At 56.7% G+C, this 22,895-nt stretch overlaps 1 protein-coding gene and 1 long non-coding RNA gene across 4 annotated transcripts; one reads left to right on the plus strand and one right to left on the minus strand.

The window, feature by feature from the left end:
* Positions 1–2,285: 2,285 nt before the first annotated feature.
* On the plus strand, positions 2,286–22,808 carry CEP85 (centrosomal protein 85). 3 transcript variants are annotated; one of them, XM_027706075.1, is made up of 32 exons: positions 2,286–2,357; positions 2,672–2,829; positions 3,227–3,417; positions 3,494–3,578; positions 3,761–3,802; positions 3,888–4,175; positions 4,260–4,319; positions 4,656–4,760; positions 5,140–5,259; positions 5,422–5,507; positions 5,998–6,131; positions 6,209–6,405; positions 6,679–6,709; positions 6,820–6,992; positions 7,089–7,162; positions 7,680–7,751; positions 7,852–7,925; positions 8,156–8,220; positions 8,297–8,399; positions 8,928–9,021; positions 12,661–12,800; positions 14,829–15,547; positions 16,199–16,332; positions 16,763–16,880; positions 17,249–17,434; positions 17,795–17,947; positions 18,037–18,191; positions 18,697–18,817; positions 19,246–19,296; positions 19,383–19,490; positions 20,072–20,300; positions 20,565–22,808. In XM_027706075.1, the coding sequence occupies exons 1-32, from the start codon at positions 2,306–2,308 to the stop codon at positions 20,726–20,728; spliced, it is 4,482 nt and encodes a 1,493-aa protein (XP_027561876.1). In that variant the 5' UTR covers positions 2,286–2,305; the 3' UTR covers positions 20,729–22,808. The 3 variants fall into 3 exon arrangements, with proteins under 3 accessions (XP_027561876.1, XP_027561877.1, XP_027561878.1); XM_027706076.1 differs by lacking the exons at positions 2,286–2,357; positions 2,672–2,829; positions 3,227–3,417; ... (15 more) ...; positions 8,297–8,399; positions 8,928–9,021 and adding exons at positions 10,309–10,351; positions 11,995–12,066 and having other exon boundaries at positions 12,648–12,800; XM_027706077.1 differs by lacking the exons at positions 2,286–2,357; positions 2,672–2,829; positions 3,227–3,417; ... (16 more) ...; positions 8,928–9,021; positions 12,661–12,800 and adding an exon at positions 14,296–14,476.
* LOC113978831 lies at positions 8,302–9,343 on the minus strand. Its single transcript, XR_003537664.1, has 3 exons — positions 9,259–9,343; positions 8,945–9,037; positions 8,302–8,549 (listed from the first exon to the last, which is right to left on the minus strand). It is a non-coding gene; the product is annotated as an uncharacterized LOC113978831 (long non-coding RNA).
* Positions 22,809–22,895: the final 87 nt, after the last annotated feature.

Below are 22,895 nucleotides of genomic sequence, written 5' to 3' on the forward strand. Positions count from 1 at the left end.
GCTGGGCATGGGGGCTGACCCCAATTCATCCCTCCTGCCGTGCTGGGGACTGGGAATGGGCTGGGCATGGGGCTCGGGGCTGGAGCAGCAGGAAGGCAGAGCGACGACGCAGCTGTGCTGGGTAGGGAAGGGTTTATTTCCACGTAGCTCACCCGGATTTGTCCCCCCCCCCGACCCTGGGGGGGATGGAGAGCTGCAGCTCTGCGTGGGGTCGGGAGAGGGGAGGTCGGAAAGGCTGCAGCCGCCATTCCAGCGGGATGTACCTGCCCAGGGGACACGTCACCGACCCCGTGGCCCCACGTCCCCCCTGCCCCGTTACCTAATGGCGCTCAGTGCTGGCCTCATTCCTGGCACATTCCCACAGGGACAGAGGGGGTCTGTGGCTGCCAGCGGGGTACAAGGCGCCCCTTAGGCCCCTCTGCCTCAGTGGGAGATGAAGATGGACGCAGCTCCCGGCTCCACCATCTGTCTGTCTGCCCGTTCAGCCTCTGGTCTCGTGGCCGGATCCTGGTGTCTCGCAGCGGTTCGGGAAGGGGCTCATCTGGCAGCTCTGGAGCTGGAGGTGGCTTTTCCAGTCTCCATCCCGGCTCCAAAAGCAGGGACAGACAGGGACAGGCACGTGTCCCCCCTCCCCAGGGCACCATGGCGTGCCCAGGCGTGGCGGGAAGGGCTGGATGTGGCGCAGGTCAGCCGGAAAGTCGCCGCAGCTCCGCTCAGACGGGGGATGGCGGGTGGAGGGGGACCCCGACACCCCCCTGGGGACTGTCCCCACGGCCCCGCCAGCCCCCTCCTCACGGCGCCGGGGGGGCCTTGGCGGGGTCAGCCATTCTGCGGGCGCTGTAGAGGGACAGGCAGAGCCCGGCAGCCGCCAGCAGCAGGGCCAGGGGGGTCAGCAGCCGCCCCCCCGGCTCGGCCCCCCGTCCTGCCGCCAGCTGCATCTGTGGGGGGACAGAGGAGAGGAGAGGGGAGCGCTGGGGCACCCCAAATCCCAAACCCCACAGGAACAGGGGGCCTGGGCCCGTGCCCTGAATGTCTCCATCGCGCCTGGTGGTGTACAGGGGAAGGGGGCAGCTTTATGCCCCCCATGGGGTGTCCAGGGGGGCTTTTGGGGTGCTGCGAGCAGCACTTGCGGGACTCCACTGCCAGCACCCTCGCTGCTAGCATGGAGCTGGGATGGAGCCGGGAATGGCTCCCATGGCCAGCAGGCCTGCTTTGCGACACGGGCACCATCCCCGGGGGTCCCCACGGGCTGCCCCCAACCCTGTTCGCCCCCTTACCTGGAGCAGACGGAAGTACCCCGGGGTCAAGCGCTTGGGGCGGATGATCATGGCGCGGTGGGGAGCAGCAGGATCAGCCCCCGTGGGGCGGCGGCGGCAGGGCTGGGACCCCCCAACACGGGGACCCCTGCCCTGAGCACGGCGAGGGGTCCGTGCCTGTGTCCCGGCCGCCGGCCCCGCGGCCCCCTCGGGAAGGGCGGCACCGGGCGAGCGCGGAGCCGCTGTCAGCCGCGATCAGCGCCCGCTGCTCCCCCAAGCGCACACGCAGGGCGGGGGGGTTTGGGAGCCCAGGCACTGGCGGGGGGGCCGGAGCCAGCCCAGGACACGTTGGGGGGGCTGAAGAGCCAGGCTCAGCCATGGGACTCTGCAGGCCTGTATGGGGGCTGCCCCCTGCCTCGATTCCCCTCCCTCGCAAAGGAAGGGGTGTGAATGTGCCTTGGGCGGGGGGTGACACCCCAAAAACCTCCCGTCCCTCATCTCTTCTCGCTGGGAGGGTGTCATTCCTTGGATTCCGTTGAGGGTGGTGTGGGGGTCTGGTCATCACCACCATTTAGGCTGAGACCAGGCAAACTTGTTGCATGGAGAGGGCTCTCCCACGAGCCAGGTGTCACCCCCTGGGGTCACCCGGCCAGGGGCCAGCGAGGACACCGGTGGGGAGGGGGCTGAGCAGGGGCTCCCTCAGGCTCTTCTAGGGGGGTCTGTGTGGCCAAACAGGGCAGCTGGGGGTCTCCCACTAGTGTAACGAGTGCTGTTGGGCCTTCACTGCACGCAGCGGTTTTGGGGGGGTAAAACACACCGTGTACCATTTCCAGGAGGGTTCCAGCAGCCCCATTTTCCAGGGGGGATTCCAGCGGCCGTGCGTCACCGTCCCCATCCCGCCGTGACTCACCTGGGCCTCGCCCCGTGGGATGGCGCTGGGCAGGTGAGCGGCACCCGGGCGCTCCAATGGGGCTCCCGCTCCCGGCACAGGTGGGAGCCGCTCCCAGCTCCCGCTCCCGGCTCCTGCCGCCCGTTCCGGCCCCGCCGCCATGGAGCCCGTGGGCTCCTGGGGCCCCGCAGAGGTGGCCGCCTGGCTCCGAGGTGAGACCCACCCCTCCTGCCTGCCCCTCCCAACCCAGGGGACACCCCACTGGTGGCTCTGGGGTGGGGTGTCCCCAGATTGGTGACATGTGGGTGGGTTGGTGTGGCTGGGGGGGTGGCAGCGCTTCTTGTCCCTCATCTTCTCTCCCTGAGAGGGGGCATTTTCCTTGGATCTTGTTGTGGGTGGGGGTCTGGCTGTGCCCACCCTTTAGGCTGGGACTGGGTGAACTCGTTGCATGAAGAGGGCCGTGCCATCAGCCAGGTGTCACGCCCTGGGGTCACCCAGCCGGCGGGGGGGTGCTGGTCTGTGGCAGGGCTGGATGCAGCGGTGCAGGGGTACCCCTTCGAGGCCTGGGAGCTGGCAGGGCCTGACCTGCTGGGGCTGGATGTGGAGGTCCTGGAGGCACTGGGTGTGTGGCCCCTGGGGCACCAGGAGCTGCTGCTGGAGGCCGTGGAGCAGCTCCGTGAGCTGGTGAGTGCAGGGACCCCCAGGGGCTGTGGGGAAACCAGGGAGGAAGGGGGGATTTGGGGGCACCCTGGGCTGGGTGAAAGGGAGGCCATGGGGGTCACCTTGCACTGGGTGAAGGTGGGGACATCCTGGACTCATTGGAGAGGGGATGTGGGGGGACCCTGGGCTGGATAAAGGGGAGGACATGGGGGCATCCTGGACTGGAGAAGGAGGATGTAGGCTCCCACCCTGGGCTGCGTGAAAGTGGGGACACTGGGGCACCTTGAACTCGGTGGTGGAGGGATGTGAGGGCACTGTGCTGGTTGGAGCTGGGAATCAGGGCTGAGTGAAGGTGGGAATGTGGAGACACCCCTGAGATCCCCACTGCCCCCCCATCCCCTGGCATCCATGTTCCCCCCAGGATGCAGGGCTGGCGAGCACCAGCCTGAGGACCCTGACAGAGAGGCTGCAGGAGCTGGCACAGGGCATCCAGAGCCTGGTGCTGGGGGGGCTGTCAGCAGGGGATGCCCCCCAGCTGCCCTCCCTCGCCCTCCTGGCCCGAGTCATCGACCTGGTCGGGGCTGCCAAGGGACTATTCTCCTGGCTCAACAGGTCCGGGGCAGGTGAGGGCCCCTCTGGGTGCTGGGTGACCCCCACACCAGGGGCTGAGCTCTGTGTCCCCCTCCAGGTACCTCTTCTCCACCCTCAATGACTTCTCAGCCAGCCAGGACATCGTCCTGCTGTGTGCCCAGCTGGCAGAGACGCTGCAGGCGGTGGGTGATGGGCACAGTGTCGGGGTTGGGGAGCCAGCTGGCAGCTCTCCTGTCCCCCCAGAGCTCTGCCGGGCTGGAGGTGGGGTGAGAGGGGATTTGGTGCAAGGGGGGTTCCCCATGGGGTCTCCCCAGCTGGGATGGACCCATCCCTTCCCGCTCATCCCCACATCTTGTTCCCCCAGGATTGTCCCGTGGCTGAGAGGGACAGCCAGATCCTGCGGATTGTAAGTGCTGTGGGTGAGGAGGGGGTGGCAGGCACGGGGGGGGGGCTGCCAGGGCCCATCTGAGCCCCCCCGCTGTCACCCACAGTGCCAGCACATCGTGGGCATCTGCGAGAGCATCGTGGGCTGCAGCCCCCCGGCGCTGCTGGACCGCAGGGCTGTGCTGCAGCAGGTGGGGCTGGTGCTGCCCTCCGGCCCAAGGGGCAGCCCCCCGAGGTCCCCCAGCACCCCATTGCTGCCCACAGGCCTGTGGCAGAGCCCCCCAACATCCCCTGACTCGCCAACGCTGCCCCTCAGCCCATGGGGGAGCCCCCCAGTGTCCCCTGACACCTTGGTGCCACCCTCTGACCCCCTGACACTCATCACCACCCCACTGGTGAGTCCCCACCACCCCAGTGCCCCCCACTGCCTCTGGACCTCCCCAGATCCCTGCTCAAGCCCCCTTCCTGTCCCCCCTCAGGGCTTTGAGATCACCTCCACCAGCTCCTGCCTGCACTTCGTGTCTGCCACCACCTCAGAGGTGAGCGAGGGGTTGCCCCTCCCTGTCTGCCACCCCCCAAGTGCCACCCTGTCCCTTTTAGCACCTGCCATTGGGATTTCCTCCAGTCCATGGGGTCTTCTTAGGGCCCTAATCCACGTCCCGACCCAGAGCTGGGGGGGCTGTCTGCAGCTGAGACCGTGCAACTCATGTCATGAGTGAGCACAGCCTGGGCACAGGGGGAGCCCCCTCTGCACCCCGATCCCACCTGGGCAGCTCCGGCCACTGCCATGAAAGGTCGGGTTAATGGTTAATCCCTCCCCATCCGGGAGAGATCCTGAGTGTGGATTAGCTTGGGAAGAGGGGGTGGGAACCCAGGACTGGGCACCCCACTCCCACCCTGCCTCTGCCCAGGCCCTGGCTGCCCACGGGGGGCACATCCTGCCCGGGGACGAGATCGTGCAGGTCAATGAGCAGGTCGTGGTGAGTAAGAGGGGACGGGGCTGGTTTTGGCAGGGAAGTCATGGACATGGAGCTGCAGGGCCCGGAGGGCTGGGGGAATATGGGGAGTGCAGCTGGGAGGATTTTGGGTGCACACAGGACATGCAGCCAGGAGGATTTGAGGGGGACATGGGACCTGTGACTGGGAGGATTTTAGGGGGACTGTAGCTGGGGGGGCTTGGGGGGATATAGGAGTTGAGATCTGCAAAAAGCAGGACCCATGGCTGGGAATGGTCTGAGGGACACAGGAGCCACCACTGGGGGATTGAGAGATGTGGGATCTGTGTCTGGGGAGGGTTTGGGGGATGCAGCAGCCATGGGGCCAGGGCCATGTCCCACAGCTCATTGCAGGGCTGTGCAGGTGGGTTGGACGCGCATCAACCTGGAGAAGAAGCTGCTGGAGAAGGCAAACGAGGTGACGCTGGTGCTGAAGAAGATCCCCCTTGACCTGCACGGCTCACCCCCCTCTCCCAGACAGCGGGTGAGTGATCCCGGTGCTCCCAGTTCATCCCAACTGCCTTCCTGGGATGTGCTGGGAACCAGGCAGAGACGCTCAGAGCCAGGCATCTCCCATCACACTGGTGATCCCTAAAGCTCTGGGGTCCGTGCTGGGGTGGGGCTGTCCCTGACACTCCATCCACAGCTCCCGGGAGCATTTTCGGATGCTGCAGATTCCCCCGGCACCAGGAGTGGCGACTGCCCAGGCAGCCCCGTGTCCCTGACCTCCAGGTGAGCCCCATCCCGACATCCCAACCCCCCCAATCCGGCCAGCAAGGAGCTGTTTGGATGCCCCCAAGGCCCCTTCCCAGCTCTTTTTTGGGGGCAGAGGAGTCCCAGCAGCTGCCTGCGAGCGGCCCGGGGAGCTGCCCAGTAGCCTTAAGGAACGGAAAAAAAAAAAGTGGGTTGTGTTTGTAATTCATTCACTTGGTAACGTTTTAGTGGGGTTGAAACTATATTTAGACATGACCCTTCTCCTCTCCCGGAATGGAAAGGCGTGCGGGGAGCCAACGGCAGCGCGGGCAGGAGACACCGGCCGGGCTCCCACCCTGCCGGGGACCACGGAGGTCTGGCGGAGCTGGTGCTGAGCCCCCACCACCGCGTCCCCTCCAGCCCCACTCCCCGCGCGGGGAGAACCGCGGGTGCCCCACCCAGAGGCCGGGAGTGGGATCCCTGCAGACGTCAAAGAGGTTTGCGGCTCAGGAATCCCATTTTCCCCCAGCGCCGGTGCCGACTTGGACTCCGGGCCGGACTCAGCGCCGGATCCCGTCACTGACGAAGAGGAGGAAGAGGACGAGCAGGACCTGAGGCTGCCCGGGGCGGCCGTGGAGGAGCTGCCGGGACTGTCAGGACGGGGTAGGACGGGAGAAGAGGCGGGGACTGAGAGATCTCCCCGCAGGACAGGAGGCTGCAGCCCCGCTCGCTGTTCGCAGGCGCTGCAGAGGAGGAGGAGTGGGAGAGCGGCACCCCCTTGGACACCCCTTTGGACACCCCCCTGGGCACCCCACCGGGCAACCCAAACTCTCTGGACACCTCTGCTGCCACCAGACCCTGCAGCACAGAGCTGAGCCCCACGGCAGCCCCCACCACGGGGGCTGGGGGTGCAGAGCCCTGCCAGCTCCCTGGGGAGGTGAGAGCTGGGAGGGGACACTGGGAGGGTATCAGAGTGGAGGGGGAACAGAGGACTTTGTGTCCTGCCTGTGGTGAAGTCAAAACGCCTCTGCCAGGGTTGGTTCCCCTCTGAGCTCCCCTCTGGGCTCGCTGCTGTGTGTGTGCAAGTTGGGGTTCCCTAAGGGGGTCCCTGAGGGCTGTGTGTGCTGCTGGGGGGGCTCAGCTAACGCTGCCCTGCCCTCACCCCCCCACCGTGTCATCCCTAAATGCTCATCTCCATCTCCCCATCCAGGGCAGCCCCCAGACAGGACGCAGACCAAAAGGTGAGCAGGACCCTGCCAGGCTGGGGTGAAGGGGGCTGGGGGCTCCCCCGGGGAGGGGGACTCTGCTCCCCCTCCCCTGCCTTGACCCCCCCCTGGTGCCGCGGTGGCAGGAGTGGCGACCAGGCTGAGCCGCCGGCGGGTCTCGTGCCGGGACCTGGGCCGGGTGGACTGCGATGGGTGGCTCCTCAAGAAGAAGGACCACGTGGGCTTCATGGCCCAGAAGTGGAAGCGGTGCTGGTTCGTGCTGAAGGGCCACACGCTCTACTGGTACAACCACCCCAACGTGAGTGGGGGCCACTGGGTGCCCTTGTCCCCCCAACTGGGCAGTTGGGATTTCCCAAGGTGGTGGTGTTGGACACACTGTCCCCATTCCTCACAGGATGAGAAGGCTGCAGGACTCATCAACGTGGCCACCTACGACCTGGAGAGCACGAGGGAGCAGAAGAAGAAATAGTGAGTGGGGTCTGTCTCACCTCCCAGCTGGTGGTGGAAGGGGGGGAATGCTGGGCATGTGCTGATGAATCCTGCTGGGTACCACCTGCATGTCCCCATGGGGCTTGTGGGGTCCTCTCAGAGCTTCAGAGGATTGCCTGGTATCCCCATGGGCCTCATGGGGTCCCAGTAGGGCTGGTGGGGTCCTTGCAGGGCTGTGGGGTCCCCACAGGGCTGGTGGGGCCTTTATGTGGTGGTGGGGTCCCCACAAGGTTGGTGGGGTCCCCATGGGCCTGGTGGGGTCCCTGTAGGGCTGGTAGGGGCTCCAAGGGCCTGGTGGAGTCCCCAAAGGGTTTGCAATGTTCTCTCAGCACTGAGCAAGACGTGCACTCTGCTCCTGGTATTACCTGGGATGAGGCCGAGGACATCTCCCAGGGCAGGGAGAAGCCCAGACCCCTGGGCTGGATTGGAATGGGGAGGCTGGAGGGGGCTTGTGGCTGGTTCTGTGTCACCACAGCAGCCACCTGCTTGTCCTCAGTGTGTTCCAGCTGTGCCACCAGAAGTACAAGCCCTTTGTCTTCGCTGCCGAAACCTTGGCTGACCTGAGCATGTGAGTAACACACCCACCGGTGCTGGTCAGTGCCAGTCCTGCCACTCCTGGGCTGGCCAGGACCCTCCTCTGCCTGTCTGTCTGTCCTTTCCCTCCCCAGGTGGGTCAGTCGGCTCATAACAGCCAAAACAAAGTACACACTCGCCCACCAGTCGGTCCCAGACAAGGAGGAAGGTAACGAGCCCTTCTCCGGGGTGGGAGGTGGGGTCAGTGGGAGATGGGGACCCTGGGGGGACCTGGAGGTCCTGGTGGGGCAGCTGTGCCTGGTGCCATATCCCTTGTGTGGGACTGCTGGGATCTTTGCCTGTGATTTGTGGGAATGTGAGAAAACTCCCCCTGAGAGGGGCTTGGGATGATGCTCAGCCCTGAGGGGGGAATCTTCCCACTCCCGCTGCCCTCCCCAGACTGCTACAGCGAGACGGAGGCTGAGGACCCTGATGACGAGTCCCCCAGGCACGGATGTGACTCGGTGAGTGGCCCTGGGGGACATCCTGGGCAGGGGACAGAGGTTCCTCATCTCACCTCCCGCCTCATCTCTCCCCCAGCCGAGGAAGAGGCTGCAGAGCCCCCAGGAGAAAGCCCAGCTCTCCCCGGCCAGCGGCGAGTCCAGCAGCCCCCAGGGCAGCCCCCGGCCCTGCTCCCCCATGGGTAGGTGCTGGGGGTGGCATCTGTCACACTGTCACCTTGTGTGCACCCTTTAATCACAGTCAGGGCCTCCCTTTTCTCTGTGTGTGTGTGCTGGGGGGTAACTCGAGTTGGGGTGTGTTGGAGTGTGAACCATCTCGGGGTGAAGGAAGCCTACAGGAAGGATGGAGAGGGGTTTTTTAAAAAGGCATGGAGTGACAGGGCAAGGGGGAAACTAAAAAGAGTAGGTTCAGATTGGATATTAAGAGGAAATTCTTTGCTGGGAGGGTGGTGAGGCCCTGGCACAGGTTGCCCAGAGAAGCTGTGGCTGCCCCATCCCTGGAAGTGTCCAAGGCCAGGTTGGAGCAACATGAGATAGTGGAAGGCGTCCCTGCCGTGCTGAGGGGTTGGAACTGGGTGAACTTTCAGATTCTTTCCAACCCAAACCTTTCCACGATTCTGCACTCCCCCCTCCCACTCACATGCAGGGGGAGAGCCCCGTGGGGTTTGGGGGCTCCCCTCCTGCTCCAGTGCCCCCCTCTCCTCCCCCAGACCCCGCCGGGGAGGACCTGGAGAGCCTGATGCGGTGCCTGAAGCAGGGGGGGGTGTCCCTCATCGGGCAGCGGCGGTTCCTGACGCAGGAGCAGTGCCGAAAATCCTTCCTGCGGCGCAACAAGAACCCGCACATCAACGAGAGGGTTCACGCCGTGCGGGCGCTGCAGAGCACGCTCAAGGTGGGACCCCCTCCAGCCCCCGCGATTTCCCCTCCCCAAACCCCCCCTGCCCGCGGGTGGCCGCCCCAAAAACCTCCCCCTTGTGCCGGGCAGGCGAAGCTGGTGGAGCTGGAGGCGCTGGAGCAGCTGCTGGGAGAGGCTTCGCTCACCTCGGACACCTTCAGGCGCTGGAAGGAGGAGCACCAGGAGCTGTACCAGGAGCTGCGGGAGGGGTGGGCAGGGCGGCAGCGCCAGGGCCACGACGGGGGGCTCGGGGGCGAGCAGGACCCCCCTGGAGAGGCGGCTGGACCTTGACATCCCACCAGGACCTGGCGTGGATCGGTGCCGGCAGAGCTCGGGGGGCAGAGGACATTTTTGGAAGGCTCGTCGCTCAGAGACAGTGGCTCCTGCTGCATCCACCTCCCTCCCCGGGGTGGGGGCGTCGCTGGGACGAGTCTTTTACTTTTTCCCAAGGACACTTTTGAGTCTTACTTTTCCCAAGGACATTTTGGCTTGGCAGAGGGAAGGGGGGGGGGCTGTTCCTGGAGGGACGTGCCCCTCGCTGTGGTGCTGTGCCAAGGTGGGGGTCTCTTGTGATGTAAATAAATTGTGTTGACAGGCGCTGGTCGTGCCGTGTTGTTTTTTTTCTTCTCGGCGCTGAAGCCATAAAATCGTGGAATTGTTTAAGCTGGAAATGGGATTATGGCATCCAGCTGAACAGCACCACTAAACCATGCCCACAGCCGCCACATCAACGTGTTTTTTGAACGCTCCCAGGGATGGTGACTCCACCACTGCCCTGGGAAGCGGTGACAACCCCTTTCCATGGGGGAATTTTCCCAATATCCAACACGGGCCTCCCCTGGCGCAGCTTGAGGCCGTTCCCCCTCATCCTGTCCCTTGTCCCCTGCCAGCAGAGTCCCCGCCTGGCTCCCCCCTCCTGTCAGGGGGTCTCAGAGAGCCAGAAGGTCCCCCCTGATCCCGCTTTTCCTCAGGCTGAGCCCCCCCGGCTCCCTCAGCCCCCGCCCTACGGGTGCCGCCCGCGGACACTCTTCCCCCGCCCGCACCCGCCGCTCCCTCCGCGGCGCTGCGGAGTGGGCGGGGACAGCATTCGGGGCGAGCCAATGAGAGGCGGGAAGGGGAGGGGCCGGCGCGCTGGATTGGCTGCGGCCCGTGAGGAGGCCCCGCCCCGTCCCCCATGCCACGCCCCCCTCCCCAGGCGGGCGGGGGTAACGGTCGCGGCGCGCGGCGCGGCGGAGGCAGGTGAGGGAGCGGGAATGGGACACCGGGAATCATCGCCGGGATACCGACACCGGGACACCGCTCCCCAGCTCCTCAGGGACTGACCCACCGCCTCCCCCGGCCTTTCGAGAACTGGCCCTTCAGGGACTGTCCACCTCCACCCCGGGACCTCCAGCCCCTTAGGGACCGGACCCTCAGGGACAGACACCCCCCCCCCCCCCCCGGGACCGGCCCCCCCCCGCCCCTCAAGGGCCCGCTCCCCCAGGGGCCGGCCCCCCCCCTCGCCCTCTCAGGGACCGGACCCCCAGGGACCCACCCCTTCAAGCCCTCAGGAACCGACTCCTCATGGCCTGACCCCTCCTGCCCCCCAGGGTTTCTCACCCCTCAGGCTCAGCCTGTGCCTTCCAGGTGGGGTCCTGTGTCCCTCCCCCCGCCCCAGGTCACCCACCTCCCCCTCTCTCCTCCCTCCACCCGCATCACTGTTCTCCCCATCCTCTTCCCCACCCCGGGTTCACATCGATCCGTGTACCTGCCCTCCCCTTCCGTGTGGTTTCTCTCCCTTTCCACGACCCACCACTCCCTTCCCACCTCCTGTACCTGCTGCTGGAAGGGAGGGGTTGTGGGATGGCGGGGGGGTTCTCTCCGAGGGGGTCTGCGTGTGGTTTTGGGAGGGTGGTGCTGAGTGTGGTGGGAATGCTCTGGTTGTTTGGATTTGTTTATTATTCCAAGAGCCCATGCTTGAATTTCCCTATTAGAACTGTCTGACCGTAGTGCTGGAGACTGAGATTTAAACTGGGGAATTTCGGAAATACATCCAATTTACTAATTTCTACCTAAATGTACCTAAATTATGATAAGCACTACATTTACCTGGAAGTGTTTTATTTCTTCTCTGAGTGGAATGCTGCTTCTGGTTCATTATCCTGTTATATTCCCAATATCCATCCTATGTTGTAAAATCTGTATGTGTATGTTTTCTAAGAATTAATGGCTTCTTTGAATCAGTTTAGCAAGAATCAGTAAGAGCTGCCAATTGAGGGTTTAGTCTGGGTGGAGAGAGGCCTTGAATTTCCACAGTGTAGCCTGAGAGCTGTAAATTGCACTTGTGTTATCAGAGACAGGAAATTCACTGTCTGAAGTACTCAGAGAAATAGATAAATTAACCCAAAGCTCTGGATAGATAAAAATTGCCATGCATGGAACAGCAAGGCTGATTTTTGAAGGACTTTATTCCTCATGTAGTTGCTCAGTGACCTCTACAGAGGGCAGGAATGATCTGGTGGAGACTTAAGACTTTTAAAGATAAATTTGTAGTCTCTGTAGACACAGAGTCAGTGTGTAGGTACCGTGGTGACTGGTGCTCTATAAATACCTGCCATGAGGATAACACATGCACCAGTTGAAAGGTGCTGCTGAGCTGCTGTGTGTACAGTGGTGCAAACAAGAATTATCCTCATTTTTCAGGCATAAAGAAAAAAACAACCTCTTTTAAGTTAAGTATTGCCTCTGTTGCTGCAGGGGAAAAAACAGATATTTTTGGCAGGAGATGCTAATTAAATACAAAATACCGTGTTACTCTGATGTGTATGGACCCTTTGCTTGGTTACTGGGAACAGAGTTTGGGTTATACTGACTTAAAATATGATTTATATTTATTTATCCAGTTCACAGGAGGGATAAGATGGCTGCTCCTGGGAAAGATGCAGACCTGAGGCTCCAGCAGAACAATCCATTGGGTAAGGACAGTCCTTTCTCTAAAGCCCTGCTGCTGTCGGATCCTGTTTCAGCTTCTCTGAGAGGACACGTGGCCCTGAGAAGATTCTTTACCAGAAGCTTTTTGTTCAGAGAAGTCTTATTCCTGCAAAAATACACTAAAGGCAGAGAATCATTTGATAATTAATTTCTCTCTTAAACAATAACTGAGGAATCTGGGAGAGTGCTTAATAGTTAATGCAAAAAATACATTTTTAATTTAGCCAGTTCTGCTGTGCTGCTGCTGCTCTTTTTAGTCTGAGTACCAGAGCATCAGCTGGGTGTGATATCATCAGACTCATCAATGGGAATATAATTTACCACTTTTGCATTCTGACTTCCATAACAAGATTGATTTTCAGTCTCCTGTTGATATCATTTGACTTCCCTGGTCTTGCTGCCATTTCCTTTTGCAAAAGAGATTTATTTAGCAATAACACAGGGAGCGAAGCAAGGATCGGTTTGGGTTTTGGAAGTGCTGGTAATTAGATATTGCTTGATGGTATTAAAAGGTTTTTTCAGTCTGTTGGCTGAAGCATAAATATCCCTTTTTTTATCTCTCTAGGCCCCAGCACTAGTCAGAAGAGCAAGTTCTTGGAGACTGACTGGAAAACACCCACATTGTCCATGAAGTCCCAGAGCCGCGTCAGTCGCTGTCCGAGTGTGGCCGACAGTGGGGATGGGGGCATTGGGACCTCCTGCTCGGACAGCACGGAAGGTGATGGTCCCCATGGGCTCCCAGAGTGTAAATTTGGAGAGCAGAACCTCTAATGATGTTTGGAGGCTGTTTCAAATCCAGTGCCTTGGATATGCTGCCTGGAATATAACCAAGTGATGAAGGCACTGGCTGTTTCTCTGAGCTAGTTTGCTTATCATCTACCTCCAGTGGTTTTAACTAACTAAGAGCCACCTTGGGGATTTGCTGGTTCATATTGACCAACAAGTGATTTATCAGCAAGTCTGTTATGTGATTTATTTTTTTTTTTAAGAAATAATTTATAATAATTTATTCTTTGTGCAGAATTGTTTGTCTCTTCAGTGTTAGCCATGTGCTTCTCACTGAAGAACTCAGAGCCTGGCCCTCAGCTGAGGCACATCCTGTGAAATTGCTCATCCCAGCAATCCTTTCCACCTGTATTTTCATCTTCATTGACTCTCCTTTCAGCAGTCAGGAAGTTTGTGGTGTGCTTTAAAACACTTCACACATCTGTTTCAGGAAGCTGCGTTGAGCCTTTGGAATGAGCTGTAGGTCTTAATCATGTGTGGGTAAATTGAAGGCTTTGGAAAGTCTGGCTGTTGGAAATATTGCTGGAAATATTACATGAGCACGTGTTTGTGTCCATCAAGCCTCTCTCAGGGTAATAAAACACCCAGTTGCAGGTGAGGGCAGGGGAAGTGATAATTTCCCTTCAGGAAGTGACCCGTGTGAGTGCTGGTGTTGTCACAGCCTTGTTTGTAAGAGCTGAGGCTGACCTGCAGCCCTGGCCACTGGCTGAGGCACTCTGAGCTCAGTACATTAGTCAGAAATGTTGTGATGACCCTTAGCACACTCAAGGAACCCATTGCAGCACCTGCATGTGGCATCTTGGTCAGGGAACTCGAGTTCCAGACAGTGACACCGGGGGATAAATTTAGGGGCTGTAAAGGGAAATGGTACTGTCTCTTCTTTTGCCAAGGTGAACATGCTTGTGACTATCCAGTAGCACAGTGTTCTCTGGAGGTCCCAGAGCCACAGCCAAGTAGCAGCAAAGAGATCTTCTCCCCCTCACTGCTCACTTCTGATGAAAGGATCTAGTGCCATTATTGGGGTAGTTTTCCTGCAGTGCGATGATGGTCTTTGCAGAACCTGATTTTGGTCATATTTGAATTGTAATGTTCATTCCTTATGTAGCAATGCTTGGAGGGTACAAACAGGTGGAAGGGTGACTTGCAGTCCTGATGTTGCATTAAGGGAACATCACGTGGGGATGGGCCTTTGGCCAAAGCCACGAGGAGAACAAGTTTGTGTACTTGGGAGAACCCTGGAATTCCTGCGATACAGAACGTATCGGGACAAGGAGTGGGAAGGGGCACTTGACTGTTTGCCTTTGTAAGCTCTTGCTGTTGCTGTATTGAAATCTGAGAGTTGCTAAGAATAACCCCTGTCTGTGCAGCCAGGTTTGGTGCCCCTCTGGCAGGACGGGCTCTGCCTCACTTCCTGTGGCAATAAGGTGAGAGCCATTGCTGCAGGCTCTTTTGCCGCAGCGTCCTGGAGGAGTTGGAAGGTCAGACCCTCGAGTTCAGCTATGTTTGAGGCTCACCATGGGCTCAGGGAAGGCTCCTGTTAGCTCTGGTTATGGTTTGGAGTCGCAGTGGGACAGGCAGAGCAGAATCACCGTCTCAGTGTTCAACTGAGTAAGTTTCAGCCTTTTTGTTTGATATGAAGGACTTGATTTCTAAACCTATAGGAAGATAACCTGACTGATTTAAGATTATGCTAGAGAAGCTTAAAAATGAGGACTAAATGTGAACTGGATTAAACCTGGATTCTCCCTGCAGTTTATGGTGGTAGGAAAATGTCATCAGGTTCCTGAAACATGTAGGGAGGGGGAACATAGGTGTGCTTGAGGCTTGCTGATGATGATTAGGAGGATATGTTGAGGGGGAAAGCAACTAGTTTTAAAGTTATTTTGGAAAATTCACTGTAGGAGTGTATTTTCAGGACTGTAATCAGAATATCACTCTTTTTTTTTTTTTTCTCCCCTAGATTTTTGCAATTCCAGTAACGGTTCCTCATTCCACCCCATCAAAACCCAGGTGACCATTCCAACAGCCCACGTTATGCCTTCCACGCTGGGTGCCTCACCCTCCAAGCTGTGCTCTGCAGGAGACCAGGGCTGTTCCCAGCACACTTCAAAGGCTGCTGTGCCAGGATCTGCCTCTGAACACTCAGGGCTCACGAGGAACGGGGATTTTAACTCTGGGAAGTCATCTCAGGTGCCACCCAGGGATCTCCTGCGGCTCTACGGGACTTCAGGGGAAAATGGCTTTGAGCAACCCTGGCCTCCTGCTGCTGATCCCATGAGAACAGAAGACCCTTGGAAGTTTGACACCCCTGCCATGGAGCGCACCCTGAACCAGTCTCTCTTTCTGGACAGTTTGTGTGCTGACCCTCAGCACAGGTTCCAGAAGCTCAGTCCAAACCCTGAGGCAGGGAAGGATCGTTTTAAGGTGCTGCCAGAGAGCAAACAAGGGGCAGGGCCCAACGGGGTCTGTGAGCCCCGGGACGGGACGTGGCCGAGCGGGAGCAGAGCGATGCCAACGGGACTCCAGGCCAACAATTTCTTCTCAAAACCTGTAGTGACTCCTCCATCCCGAGCATGGGTGCCAGAAGGATGCACCCTCCATCCACACAAGGGGGTCTGTGAGCTCAATGCTTGGAAACAGCAGCTGGACAAAGTGCGACTGCAGGTGGAGCAGATGCAGGTAGGGAGCTGCTTGTGTGGCTGTAGCAGTTTGAAACCCTTTAGTCAGGAATCATTGTGCCAGACTTAGAAAGCAAGGGGGAAAATGTCTCCTGCTTCTCCCTGTGTGACACTGAAAGACTCCTAATGATCTGTTTTTACAGCATGTGGTGTCACAGGTGTCATTTGACACACTCCATATGTAGAGCAGCTCTGGATTATGTTACAGTGCTGCACCAGAGTCCAGATCAAGAGGTAAAATACCTTGTCTGCTAGAAACTGCAGAGTAAAAGAATGCCAAGAGGTTCTAAATAGTTTCTAGAATAATTTTATTCTGTATCTAGGGTTAAGAAAAACTTTTTTTTTTTTTTTTTAAAGATGCACAAAACTAACTGCAGTTTACTAGGTGGAAACAGTTTGTTTACCACCTCCCACCAGCTGTACCTTAATGGAGACAAATTGTTTCCAGTGAGCTAGCACAGTGATCTAAAATTATTTGTTAATCTCCAGTTGTGCTTGGGCAAAGTTACTTGTTCTTGGACATCAACAGAGCCTGAAATAGCCGTGTCCTGGCATGGAGATGAGCACACAGTGTGCAAAATAGCTCCAGCAATGTTGCAATTACCTCTGTGGGGCACAAACCTCTCCCTCCTTGTTTTGTTCCCTCCTGCAGTTACAAAATGGAGGCACCTGCCCCCATTCCTCGATGTACTCTCCATCACTGCCTCCACCTGATCCAGCCCAGTGGATCAATATCCTGAACTCCAATGAAAACCTACTCAAGGAGAAAGAGCTCCTCATTGACAGGTGAGGGTTTGACTCCAGTACATTTCCTTTTGGAAAGGAAGCGTTTGGAAAGTACCAAGGAAAGCTCATTTCTCAGAGTCCTAGTTGAGCTTTTTTTATTACAAAGAATGACCCTTGAGAACAGCCTGAGCTCTCTTCCCCTTGGAATTAGGATGATGTTCCTGAAGGGTTCAGATAAGTTAATTTTGGTTATGGTTTTCTGTGTTTTATAAGGGGTCTGTTCATTTCACTCATAAGTTCCACAGCCAAGCTGCAGCCTCCAAAACATGCAAGGGTTGTGTGCTTTATAAAATCATTGTTGGGGGAAGGTTTTGAAGGGTTCTTTCTCCTCTGCTTGTCACTGTGTGGAGCAGTGGTGTTGTGGTGGCACTGTTCATGTTGCATGGCTGCTCTCTTCTGTGTGTTTGAGAACAGGGGTTTTTTTTTACAGACAAAGGCAGCACATATCCCAGTTGGAGCAGAAGGTCCGGGAAAGTGAGCTGCAGGTTCACAGTGCCCTGCTGGGCTGTCCAGCATCCTATGGAGATGTCTACATGCTTAGAATGCAGGTAATGGGGTACAACAGGTGTCAGCAAGAAACATGTATTGAATCCAATGGCCCTCCCACTTCTCCTTAAGTGTTTGCTGAGCAGGAGTCAAATTATACTTTGCGTGGGGTCCTGATTACTCATCAGCTCTGGGATCCTCAGTGACCCTTGAGATTTCCAGCCCTGAAGGATGACAGCTTGTTTAGCAGCTGTGCTAGTGATGCAAACACCTGGCAGCACTGACAAGTGCTATTTTGGACACTGCAGTGTGTGAGATGGGCTGAGTGGTGTTCAGGAGTTGGGAGGGATGAGGACACAGCTCTGGGACAGCACAGCTGCTGAGTGCCAGTTTGTAACCAACCAAATTCGGGGGCTGTCTCTGCCTGCAGGAGCTGCAGAGGGAGAACACATTCCTTCGAGCACAGTTCACAGAGAAGACTGAGTCCCTCAGTAAGGAGAACATTGAGCTGGAGAGGAAGCTGGCTGCTGCAGAGGTGGATGTGAAGCTGGCCCGGGAGTCGCTGAAGGAAGCTGTGCAGAAACATGCAGAGGAGTTAAAGAAACAGGAAGAAAGGGTATGATCCCATTGCTCTGGAGATGGGAAGGTGTGGTTTCTTAGAATAGCTAAAAGTCAGTGTAGTGCTGAGATGGAACTTTCCTGTGGCAGTCTGTAACTGCAGGTATTTTCTGATCTCCTTGTAGAGTACTTTGGTTTATAAGCAAAAGCCCTTTCTTCTGCAGGTAGAAGTACCTGCAGTACCTCCTCTTTTAACCAGAAGAGTGTATCTTTAGCTAAATGAGCAGAAATGCTGCTGAGTTAAGGTGATCTTGTATTTTGGTGTTGAGTTCTGTGCAAAAAAGCTAAATGAGTGGCCTTACAGAAGACTGAAGAATAGATGAGAAATTATATAAACTAAATCTCTCTATCCCTGCAGGTAAAGGGAAGAGACAAACACATTAGTAACCTTAAAAAGAAATGCCAGAAGGAATCTGAACAGAGCAGAGAGAGACAGCAGAGAATTGAGACCCTGGAACGATACCTGGCTGATCTGCCCACCCTTGAGGAGCACCAGAAACAGAGTCAGAAGGTAAAACTTTCTCTGAGTTGTGAAGATGGCTCTTCACATTCTTTCTCAGGTGACTTTTCTACAGCTGCAGTTACTCCCCTTTGTTGCAGCTGAAGGATTCTGAACTGAAGAGCACTGCTCTGCAGGAAACAGTGCTGGCACTGGAAACAGAGCTTGGAGACATCCAGGCTGCTCTCAGGGAGCAAGAGATGCAGCTGGAAACCCAAAAACACAAGGAGATGGAGCTTCTTTCCACTGTACGCAGGTAAGAGTGAGGAGGATTAGAATAAACTTCATCTTGGCACTGCAGTAATTGCTGCACAAGGACAGTGATGCTTCAGCACAGCCACTGTCCCACCTGTCAGAAGCAGGTCACTGTGGATTTGTGATGATTTTTGAGTGCTGGCCAAAACACCATGTTCAAATCCTGCCTTCCAGCAGTGGAGGGTGGAAGCAGAACCACGTGGCTGAAAAAGGAGGCCCCTGTTTTGTCAGCTGGGTTGGTTTGTGTCCTCAGCTGGGTTTGTAATTGCCCTCAGCTGTAACTCCTTGCAAAATAGACCTATTTTTGTGTCTACAAGTGAGCCAATGTCACAGGTGGGGCTGTGTCTAGGGGCAAGGACTTCTTCCAGCACAGCCCTGGCAGTTTGTGGGCTGGGATGCAAATAGTTCAACACTGACATCTGATATGAAAATAATTTCCCTCCTTGAAGTGAGGGAAACACCTTAAACAAAGCTGTTTTTTCCCCGTGGTGTTTTGCTAACTTCAGCTTGCAGGATAAGCTGCAGCAGTGTGTAAAGAATGCAGAGAGAGGACCCACTGCCCAGGATGGGGAGAGAAAGAAAATGGAACATGACTCTCTGAAGAAAGAATGCGACTGCCTCAAGAAGGTAAGGGGCTGCCCCAGTCAGGAATCACACATTTTTCCTTCCACTGAGTCACGCCAGGCACTCAAATGAAATCAGGGACTTCTGCAGTCACAACTGCACTGAAGCAGCAGTTCCTGGAATTCAGACTGGGGGGTTCTAAAAGCTGTTGTTGGTGTGAAAACCACACAGTCCTACAGCAGCGTTGGGGAGAAGTTGCAGAATGCAGAAGAGGGGAGAGGAAAACCACAAGAATATAACATCTCTGGTCTGTTTGTAGCTGATAGATCTAATGGTGCCTTTTATCAGGGAATCCAGTCCTAACAGCAGCAGTGATTAAAGCAGTAAATGGACAGGAAAGAGAGAGGGGGTGCTGTCCTGCTGGAGGAGAAATCCTGGTGGTACTGCTGGCTCTGTGTGGCCAGTTCTGATGCCTCTGCTTTTGATTCCAGATCGTGGACAAAAAGCAGAAGAAGATGGAGCAGTTATCCTTGCAAGTAAAGGTGAGAGGTGACTGGGGAGGGACCTAGAACTGGAGAATCTGCTGTGAAATGAGTTAGACTTACTGTGTTCCCATGATCTCTTCCAGAACCTGGAAGAACAGGTGGCTCAGGAAGAGGGGACAAGCCAAGCTCTGAAAGAGGAGGCGATGAGAAGGGAAAACGCACTGCAGCAGCTCCGGGCTGCTGTGAAAGAGGTCAGGGAGTGCTTGGAGTGCCTGAACAAGGCACTGAATGGACAGAGGATTGTCTTTCAGCCAGGCCCTGAATTTGGAGTCAGCAGCACGTCTGCTTCCTGCTGGTCCACTGTCCTGTCAGGACTCTGAAAGGAGCTCTCCTCTGCTCCAGTGCAGGAGGAAAAAGGCAGTTTCTGCCTGGGGAACTTGAGCTGGGCTCGGGCTGTGGTGGAGGAGGCCGAGCTTGCCACCTGGGGGCAGCAGGGCTGCGAGCTGAGCTGCTCTCAAGCCTAAAGGAAGCCAAGCACAACGGCAGCCCTGGAGGGAAGGGATGGCCAGTGTTGGGGTGCACAACCTCCTGGAAGCTTATTTTGCTGCATCATGGCCCAGCAGGGAGGGTGCAGGGTGCTTCCTGTCTGAGCCAGGAGAGCCAAACTCTCACCCCATGTGGGACTGACGCTCCTCTGGTGACAGTCTGGAGGGCTGGATGTAAACCAGTTCCTGCCCTCAGTGCTCCCATCATGGAGCAGCTGCATTAAGATGCTTTAAGTGTGGTAGTTCTGTCCCAAGTGCCCACTAACCTGCCGTGTCCGTGTGTCCAGCTCTCTGTGCAGAACCAGGATCTGATCGAGAAGAACCTGACGCTGCAGGAGCGGCTCCGCCAGGCCGAGCTGACAGCCCAGCCCCTGCCCCCTGACACAGCCCGCCTCACCCAGGAGCTGCACGGGGAGCTGGCCATCTGTCTGCAGGATTTACAGTCTGTCTACAGCATTGTCACTCAGAGGGCTCAGGGCAAGGACCCCAACCTCTCTCTGCTCCTGGGCATTCACTGTAAGTAGAGAGTGATGGCAGAGCAAACCCCGTTCCTGTGCTGTGGCACAGTTAAATAACTCACATATAGCATGGAATTGTCTTTCTGGGCTTTCTGAACCCTCCCTCCGTGGTTAGCTCGCTCTAAAGGTGCATGCTGTTATAAGTGAATGTTAAGTAGAACCTCCTTTGCAAATGTCCATTGGTTTTTCTGGCTGACTTGCAAATGTGTGTGATCCTTGGTCGGAATTGCATGTGAGGAAACTCCCTTCTCTGACTCCACAGCTGTGCAACACCCTGTGAAGGAGAAGGAAGACTTGCTGAGCCCTGATGGACTTGCAAAGAAAGTGGTGGAGGTAAAACAGCTTCACAAAGAGGTGGAGGAGTTAAGGACTGCGATATCTGACAGATATGCTCAGGATATGGGAGACAACTGCATCACCCAGTAAAGAGCACTCCCCAAAGTAAGACAGGAAATGAAGACTTGAAACCCTCAGGAGTCTTGAGCTCCTACAACCCTAAACCTATTCAGCACTTTACCATCCCTCTGCTCGGGTACCAGAGATGTGACTTATCTGATCTGTGAGGGATCAGGGGGTTTGTTGCCAGAAGTGTTCAGCTGCTGACTGGAATCGTTCAGGGCTTTGGTGTTGGGCTTTGCAGTAGCTTTGATCTTGTGGAATGTGTTTTATGCTGTGTTTGCTGGAGCTGGTGTGGTCTCTGACGCTGGGAGGCTGAATTCTGACTTGCCTTCCAGGCATGTCAAATGCTGAACATGCAAATGTGACAGTTGAAATCATCACTAAAAGGAAATGTATGCCCTGGTATTTCTGATAACTTCCCTGTGCAGGTCCTGTGTGACTTGTGAGACCAGAGGATTCTTGGAGTGTTCAGAGGATACCTGGATTTCGTAGGCAGGCAGGTGTGCCAGGTATATTGCTGGTATTTACACTGAGGTGCTACTGGCTTGGATTTATGGAGCAGGACCTGCTTTCCTCAGGTAAATGCAACCAGAGTCTTTCAGTAGCCAGCATGAGTTGGAAATCAAAGCAACACTAAAAGACTCTGGAAACGCTCCCCCTGGGCACTGTTACCCCAGAAGCCTTAAGCCTTTTGTCCCCCCCAAAATAGCACTGGGAGCTGGGTGTGATTCAGACTGTGGAGGAAATGGCTTGATGCTGAAGTGCCTTAATGTGCTGGAGAAACCCTCTGCCCCCACTGTGCTTCGTGCCTAATGCATCTGCTGGCAGGTGAGGAGCTGCTGTTCCTTCTCACAGCCTTTCAGAGCCATCCCAAACAATCCTGGGAGGCCCTGAATGTCTGTGGCCCCTGCCAGAGCTTCCAAGAGCCTCTGTGCCCCTGGGGACACACCTCTGGCTTGGCTCTCTGCTGCTTGACTGGGAGAAAGCCACACTGGTCCTAATGTGGGGGGATGACACAGAGAGCTCTTCCTGCAAGGCAGTGGCCACTCGAGCTCTGTTGTAGCCCTGCTCCTCTGCAAGTAATGGGATTTCTACATAAATCAGTGAGGGATAAGTTTCACTGCACCACAACCCCCCTAAACCATAGTGACAACTTTACAGTACCGAGCCCTGGCTTGTGACAACGCTGTGGCGCTGAGGGTGGAACTTTGTTTGTTTTCAGCTTGAGTTAAGAGCAAGATACTAAGCTGTAACAGGGAAAAATCCTCCTGAAACTTGTGCTGTTAGGTTGTTTTTGGTTCACGTTGGGGCTGCGAGCCCTGGGTTTGGCAGAAATGCTTTTTTGTTATTCCTTTGTGTTAAATTTTAAGACCAAATCTGTTTTGTTTTTAGTGTTTGGCCACCACGGGTGGTGGTGGCAACGAAATTGGTTGGTTTGTCCTGAGCTGCTCTCCCTGTGTCTGGTGTGTTACGTGTCTGGCTGTGTCTGTCCCCAGGCTGCTGGTGCCATGTACTGAGGGAGCACATTTCCAAGGCTATTCCTTGAAGCCGTTTGTCCTGTCTGCCAGGAGCTCTGCTGTCTCCTGCAGGTTCTCAGGGTGCTGTTGAGCACCATCCCCTTTCCCCCCTTTGCTTTGGGGTGCAAGATCTAGTTCCCAGGTGCTGTGTGAGGACATGTTTGCCCTCTGCCCCTGCAGAGCTGGTTGTGAGATGAGATTGTGGCTGAAACCACCTCGGCTGATGCTTTTGGAGCATCACCCTTGGCCATGTGCCTGCAGTTGGGCTGCCCTGGTCGTGTGTTCCCCTCCATGGGGACGTGTCCCCTCATCATCCTCCTGCACAGCTGAGCTCATTTGGCTCAGAGGGTGATCCCAAGTGCCCTTTGCTGCTGGTGCACAGGAAATCTTGGACCCTTCACTCCTGAACACCCCAGGCCAGGGGGGGGGCAGGATGGCGTTCCTGCCCTGTCCCACCTTCCTGCCCCATCCCCTCCCCCGGTTCCCCACTGCCCGGTCCCGTTGGGCTCAGTGTGTTTGTACCAGCCTGTGTCTTGTTGCTTGTTTGTACCGAATATTTTGATTATAAAATAAAGCTGCTCTGACCCACCCGTGCGAGGCTGTGCAGCGTGGGGAGGGGGGAGCTCACCGGGACCGGTACCCGATGCCTGGTAGGGGCGGTGGCTCCCCAGGGCCAG

Source organism: Neopelma chrysocephalum, unplaced genomic scaffold (genome assembly GCF_003984885.1).
Source record: "Neopelma chrysocephalum unplaced genomic scaffold, ASM398488v2 Primary Assembly neopelma1_361, whole genome shotgun sequence".
Classification (NCBI taxonomy): domain Eukaryota; kingdom Metazoa; phylum Chordata; class Aves; order Passeriformes; family Pipridae; genus Neopelma; species Neopelma chrysocephalum.

What these genes read in the sequence shown, in the direction of transcription:
- CEP85 (XM_027706075.1), top strand. Translation starts at nt 2,306, where the DNA reads ATGGAGCCCGTGGGCTCCTGGGGCCCCGCAGAGGTGGCCGCCTGGCTC. An exon ending in GACAGGACGCAGACCAAAAG is followed by an intron (nt 6,710 to 6,819) that starts GTGAGCAGGACC and finishes CCGCGGTGGCAG; the next exon opens with GAGTGGCGACCAGGCTGAGC. An exon ending in TGCAGGTGGAGCAGATGCAG is followed by an intron (nt 15,548 to 16,198) that starts GTAGGGAGCTGC and finishes TCCCTCCTGCAG; the next exon opens with TTACAAAATGGAGGCACCTG.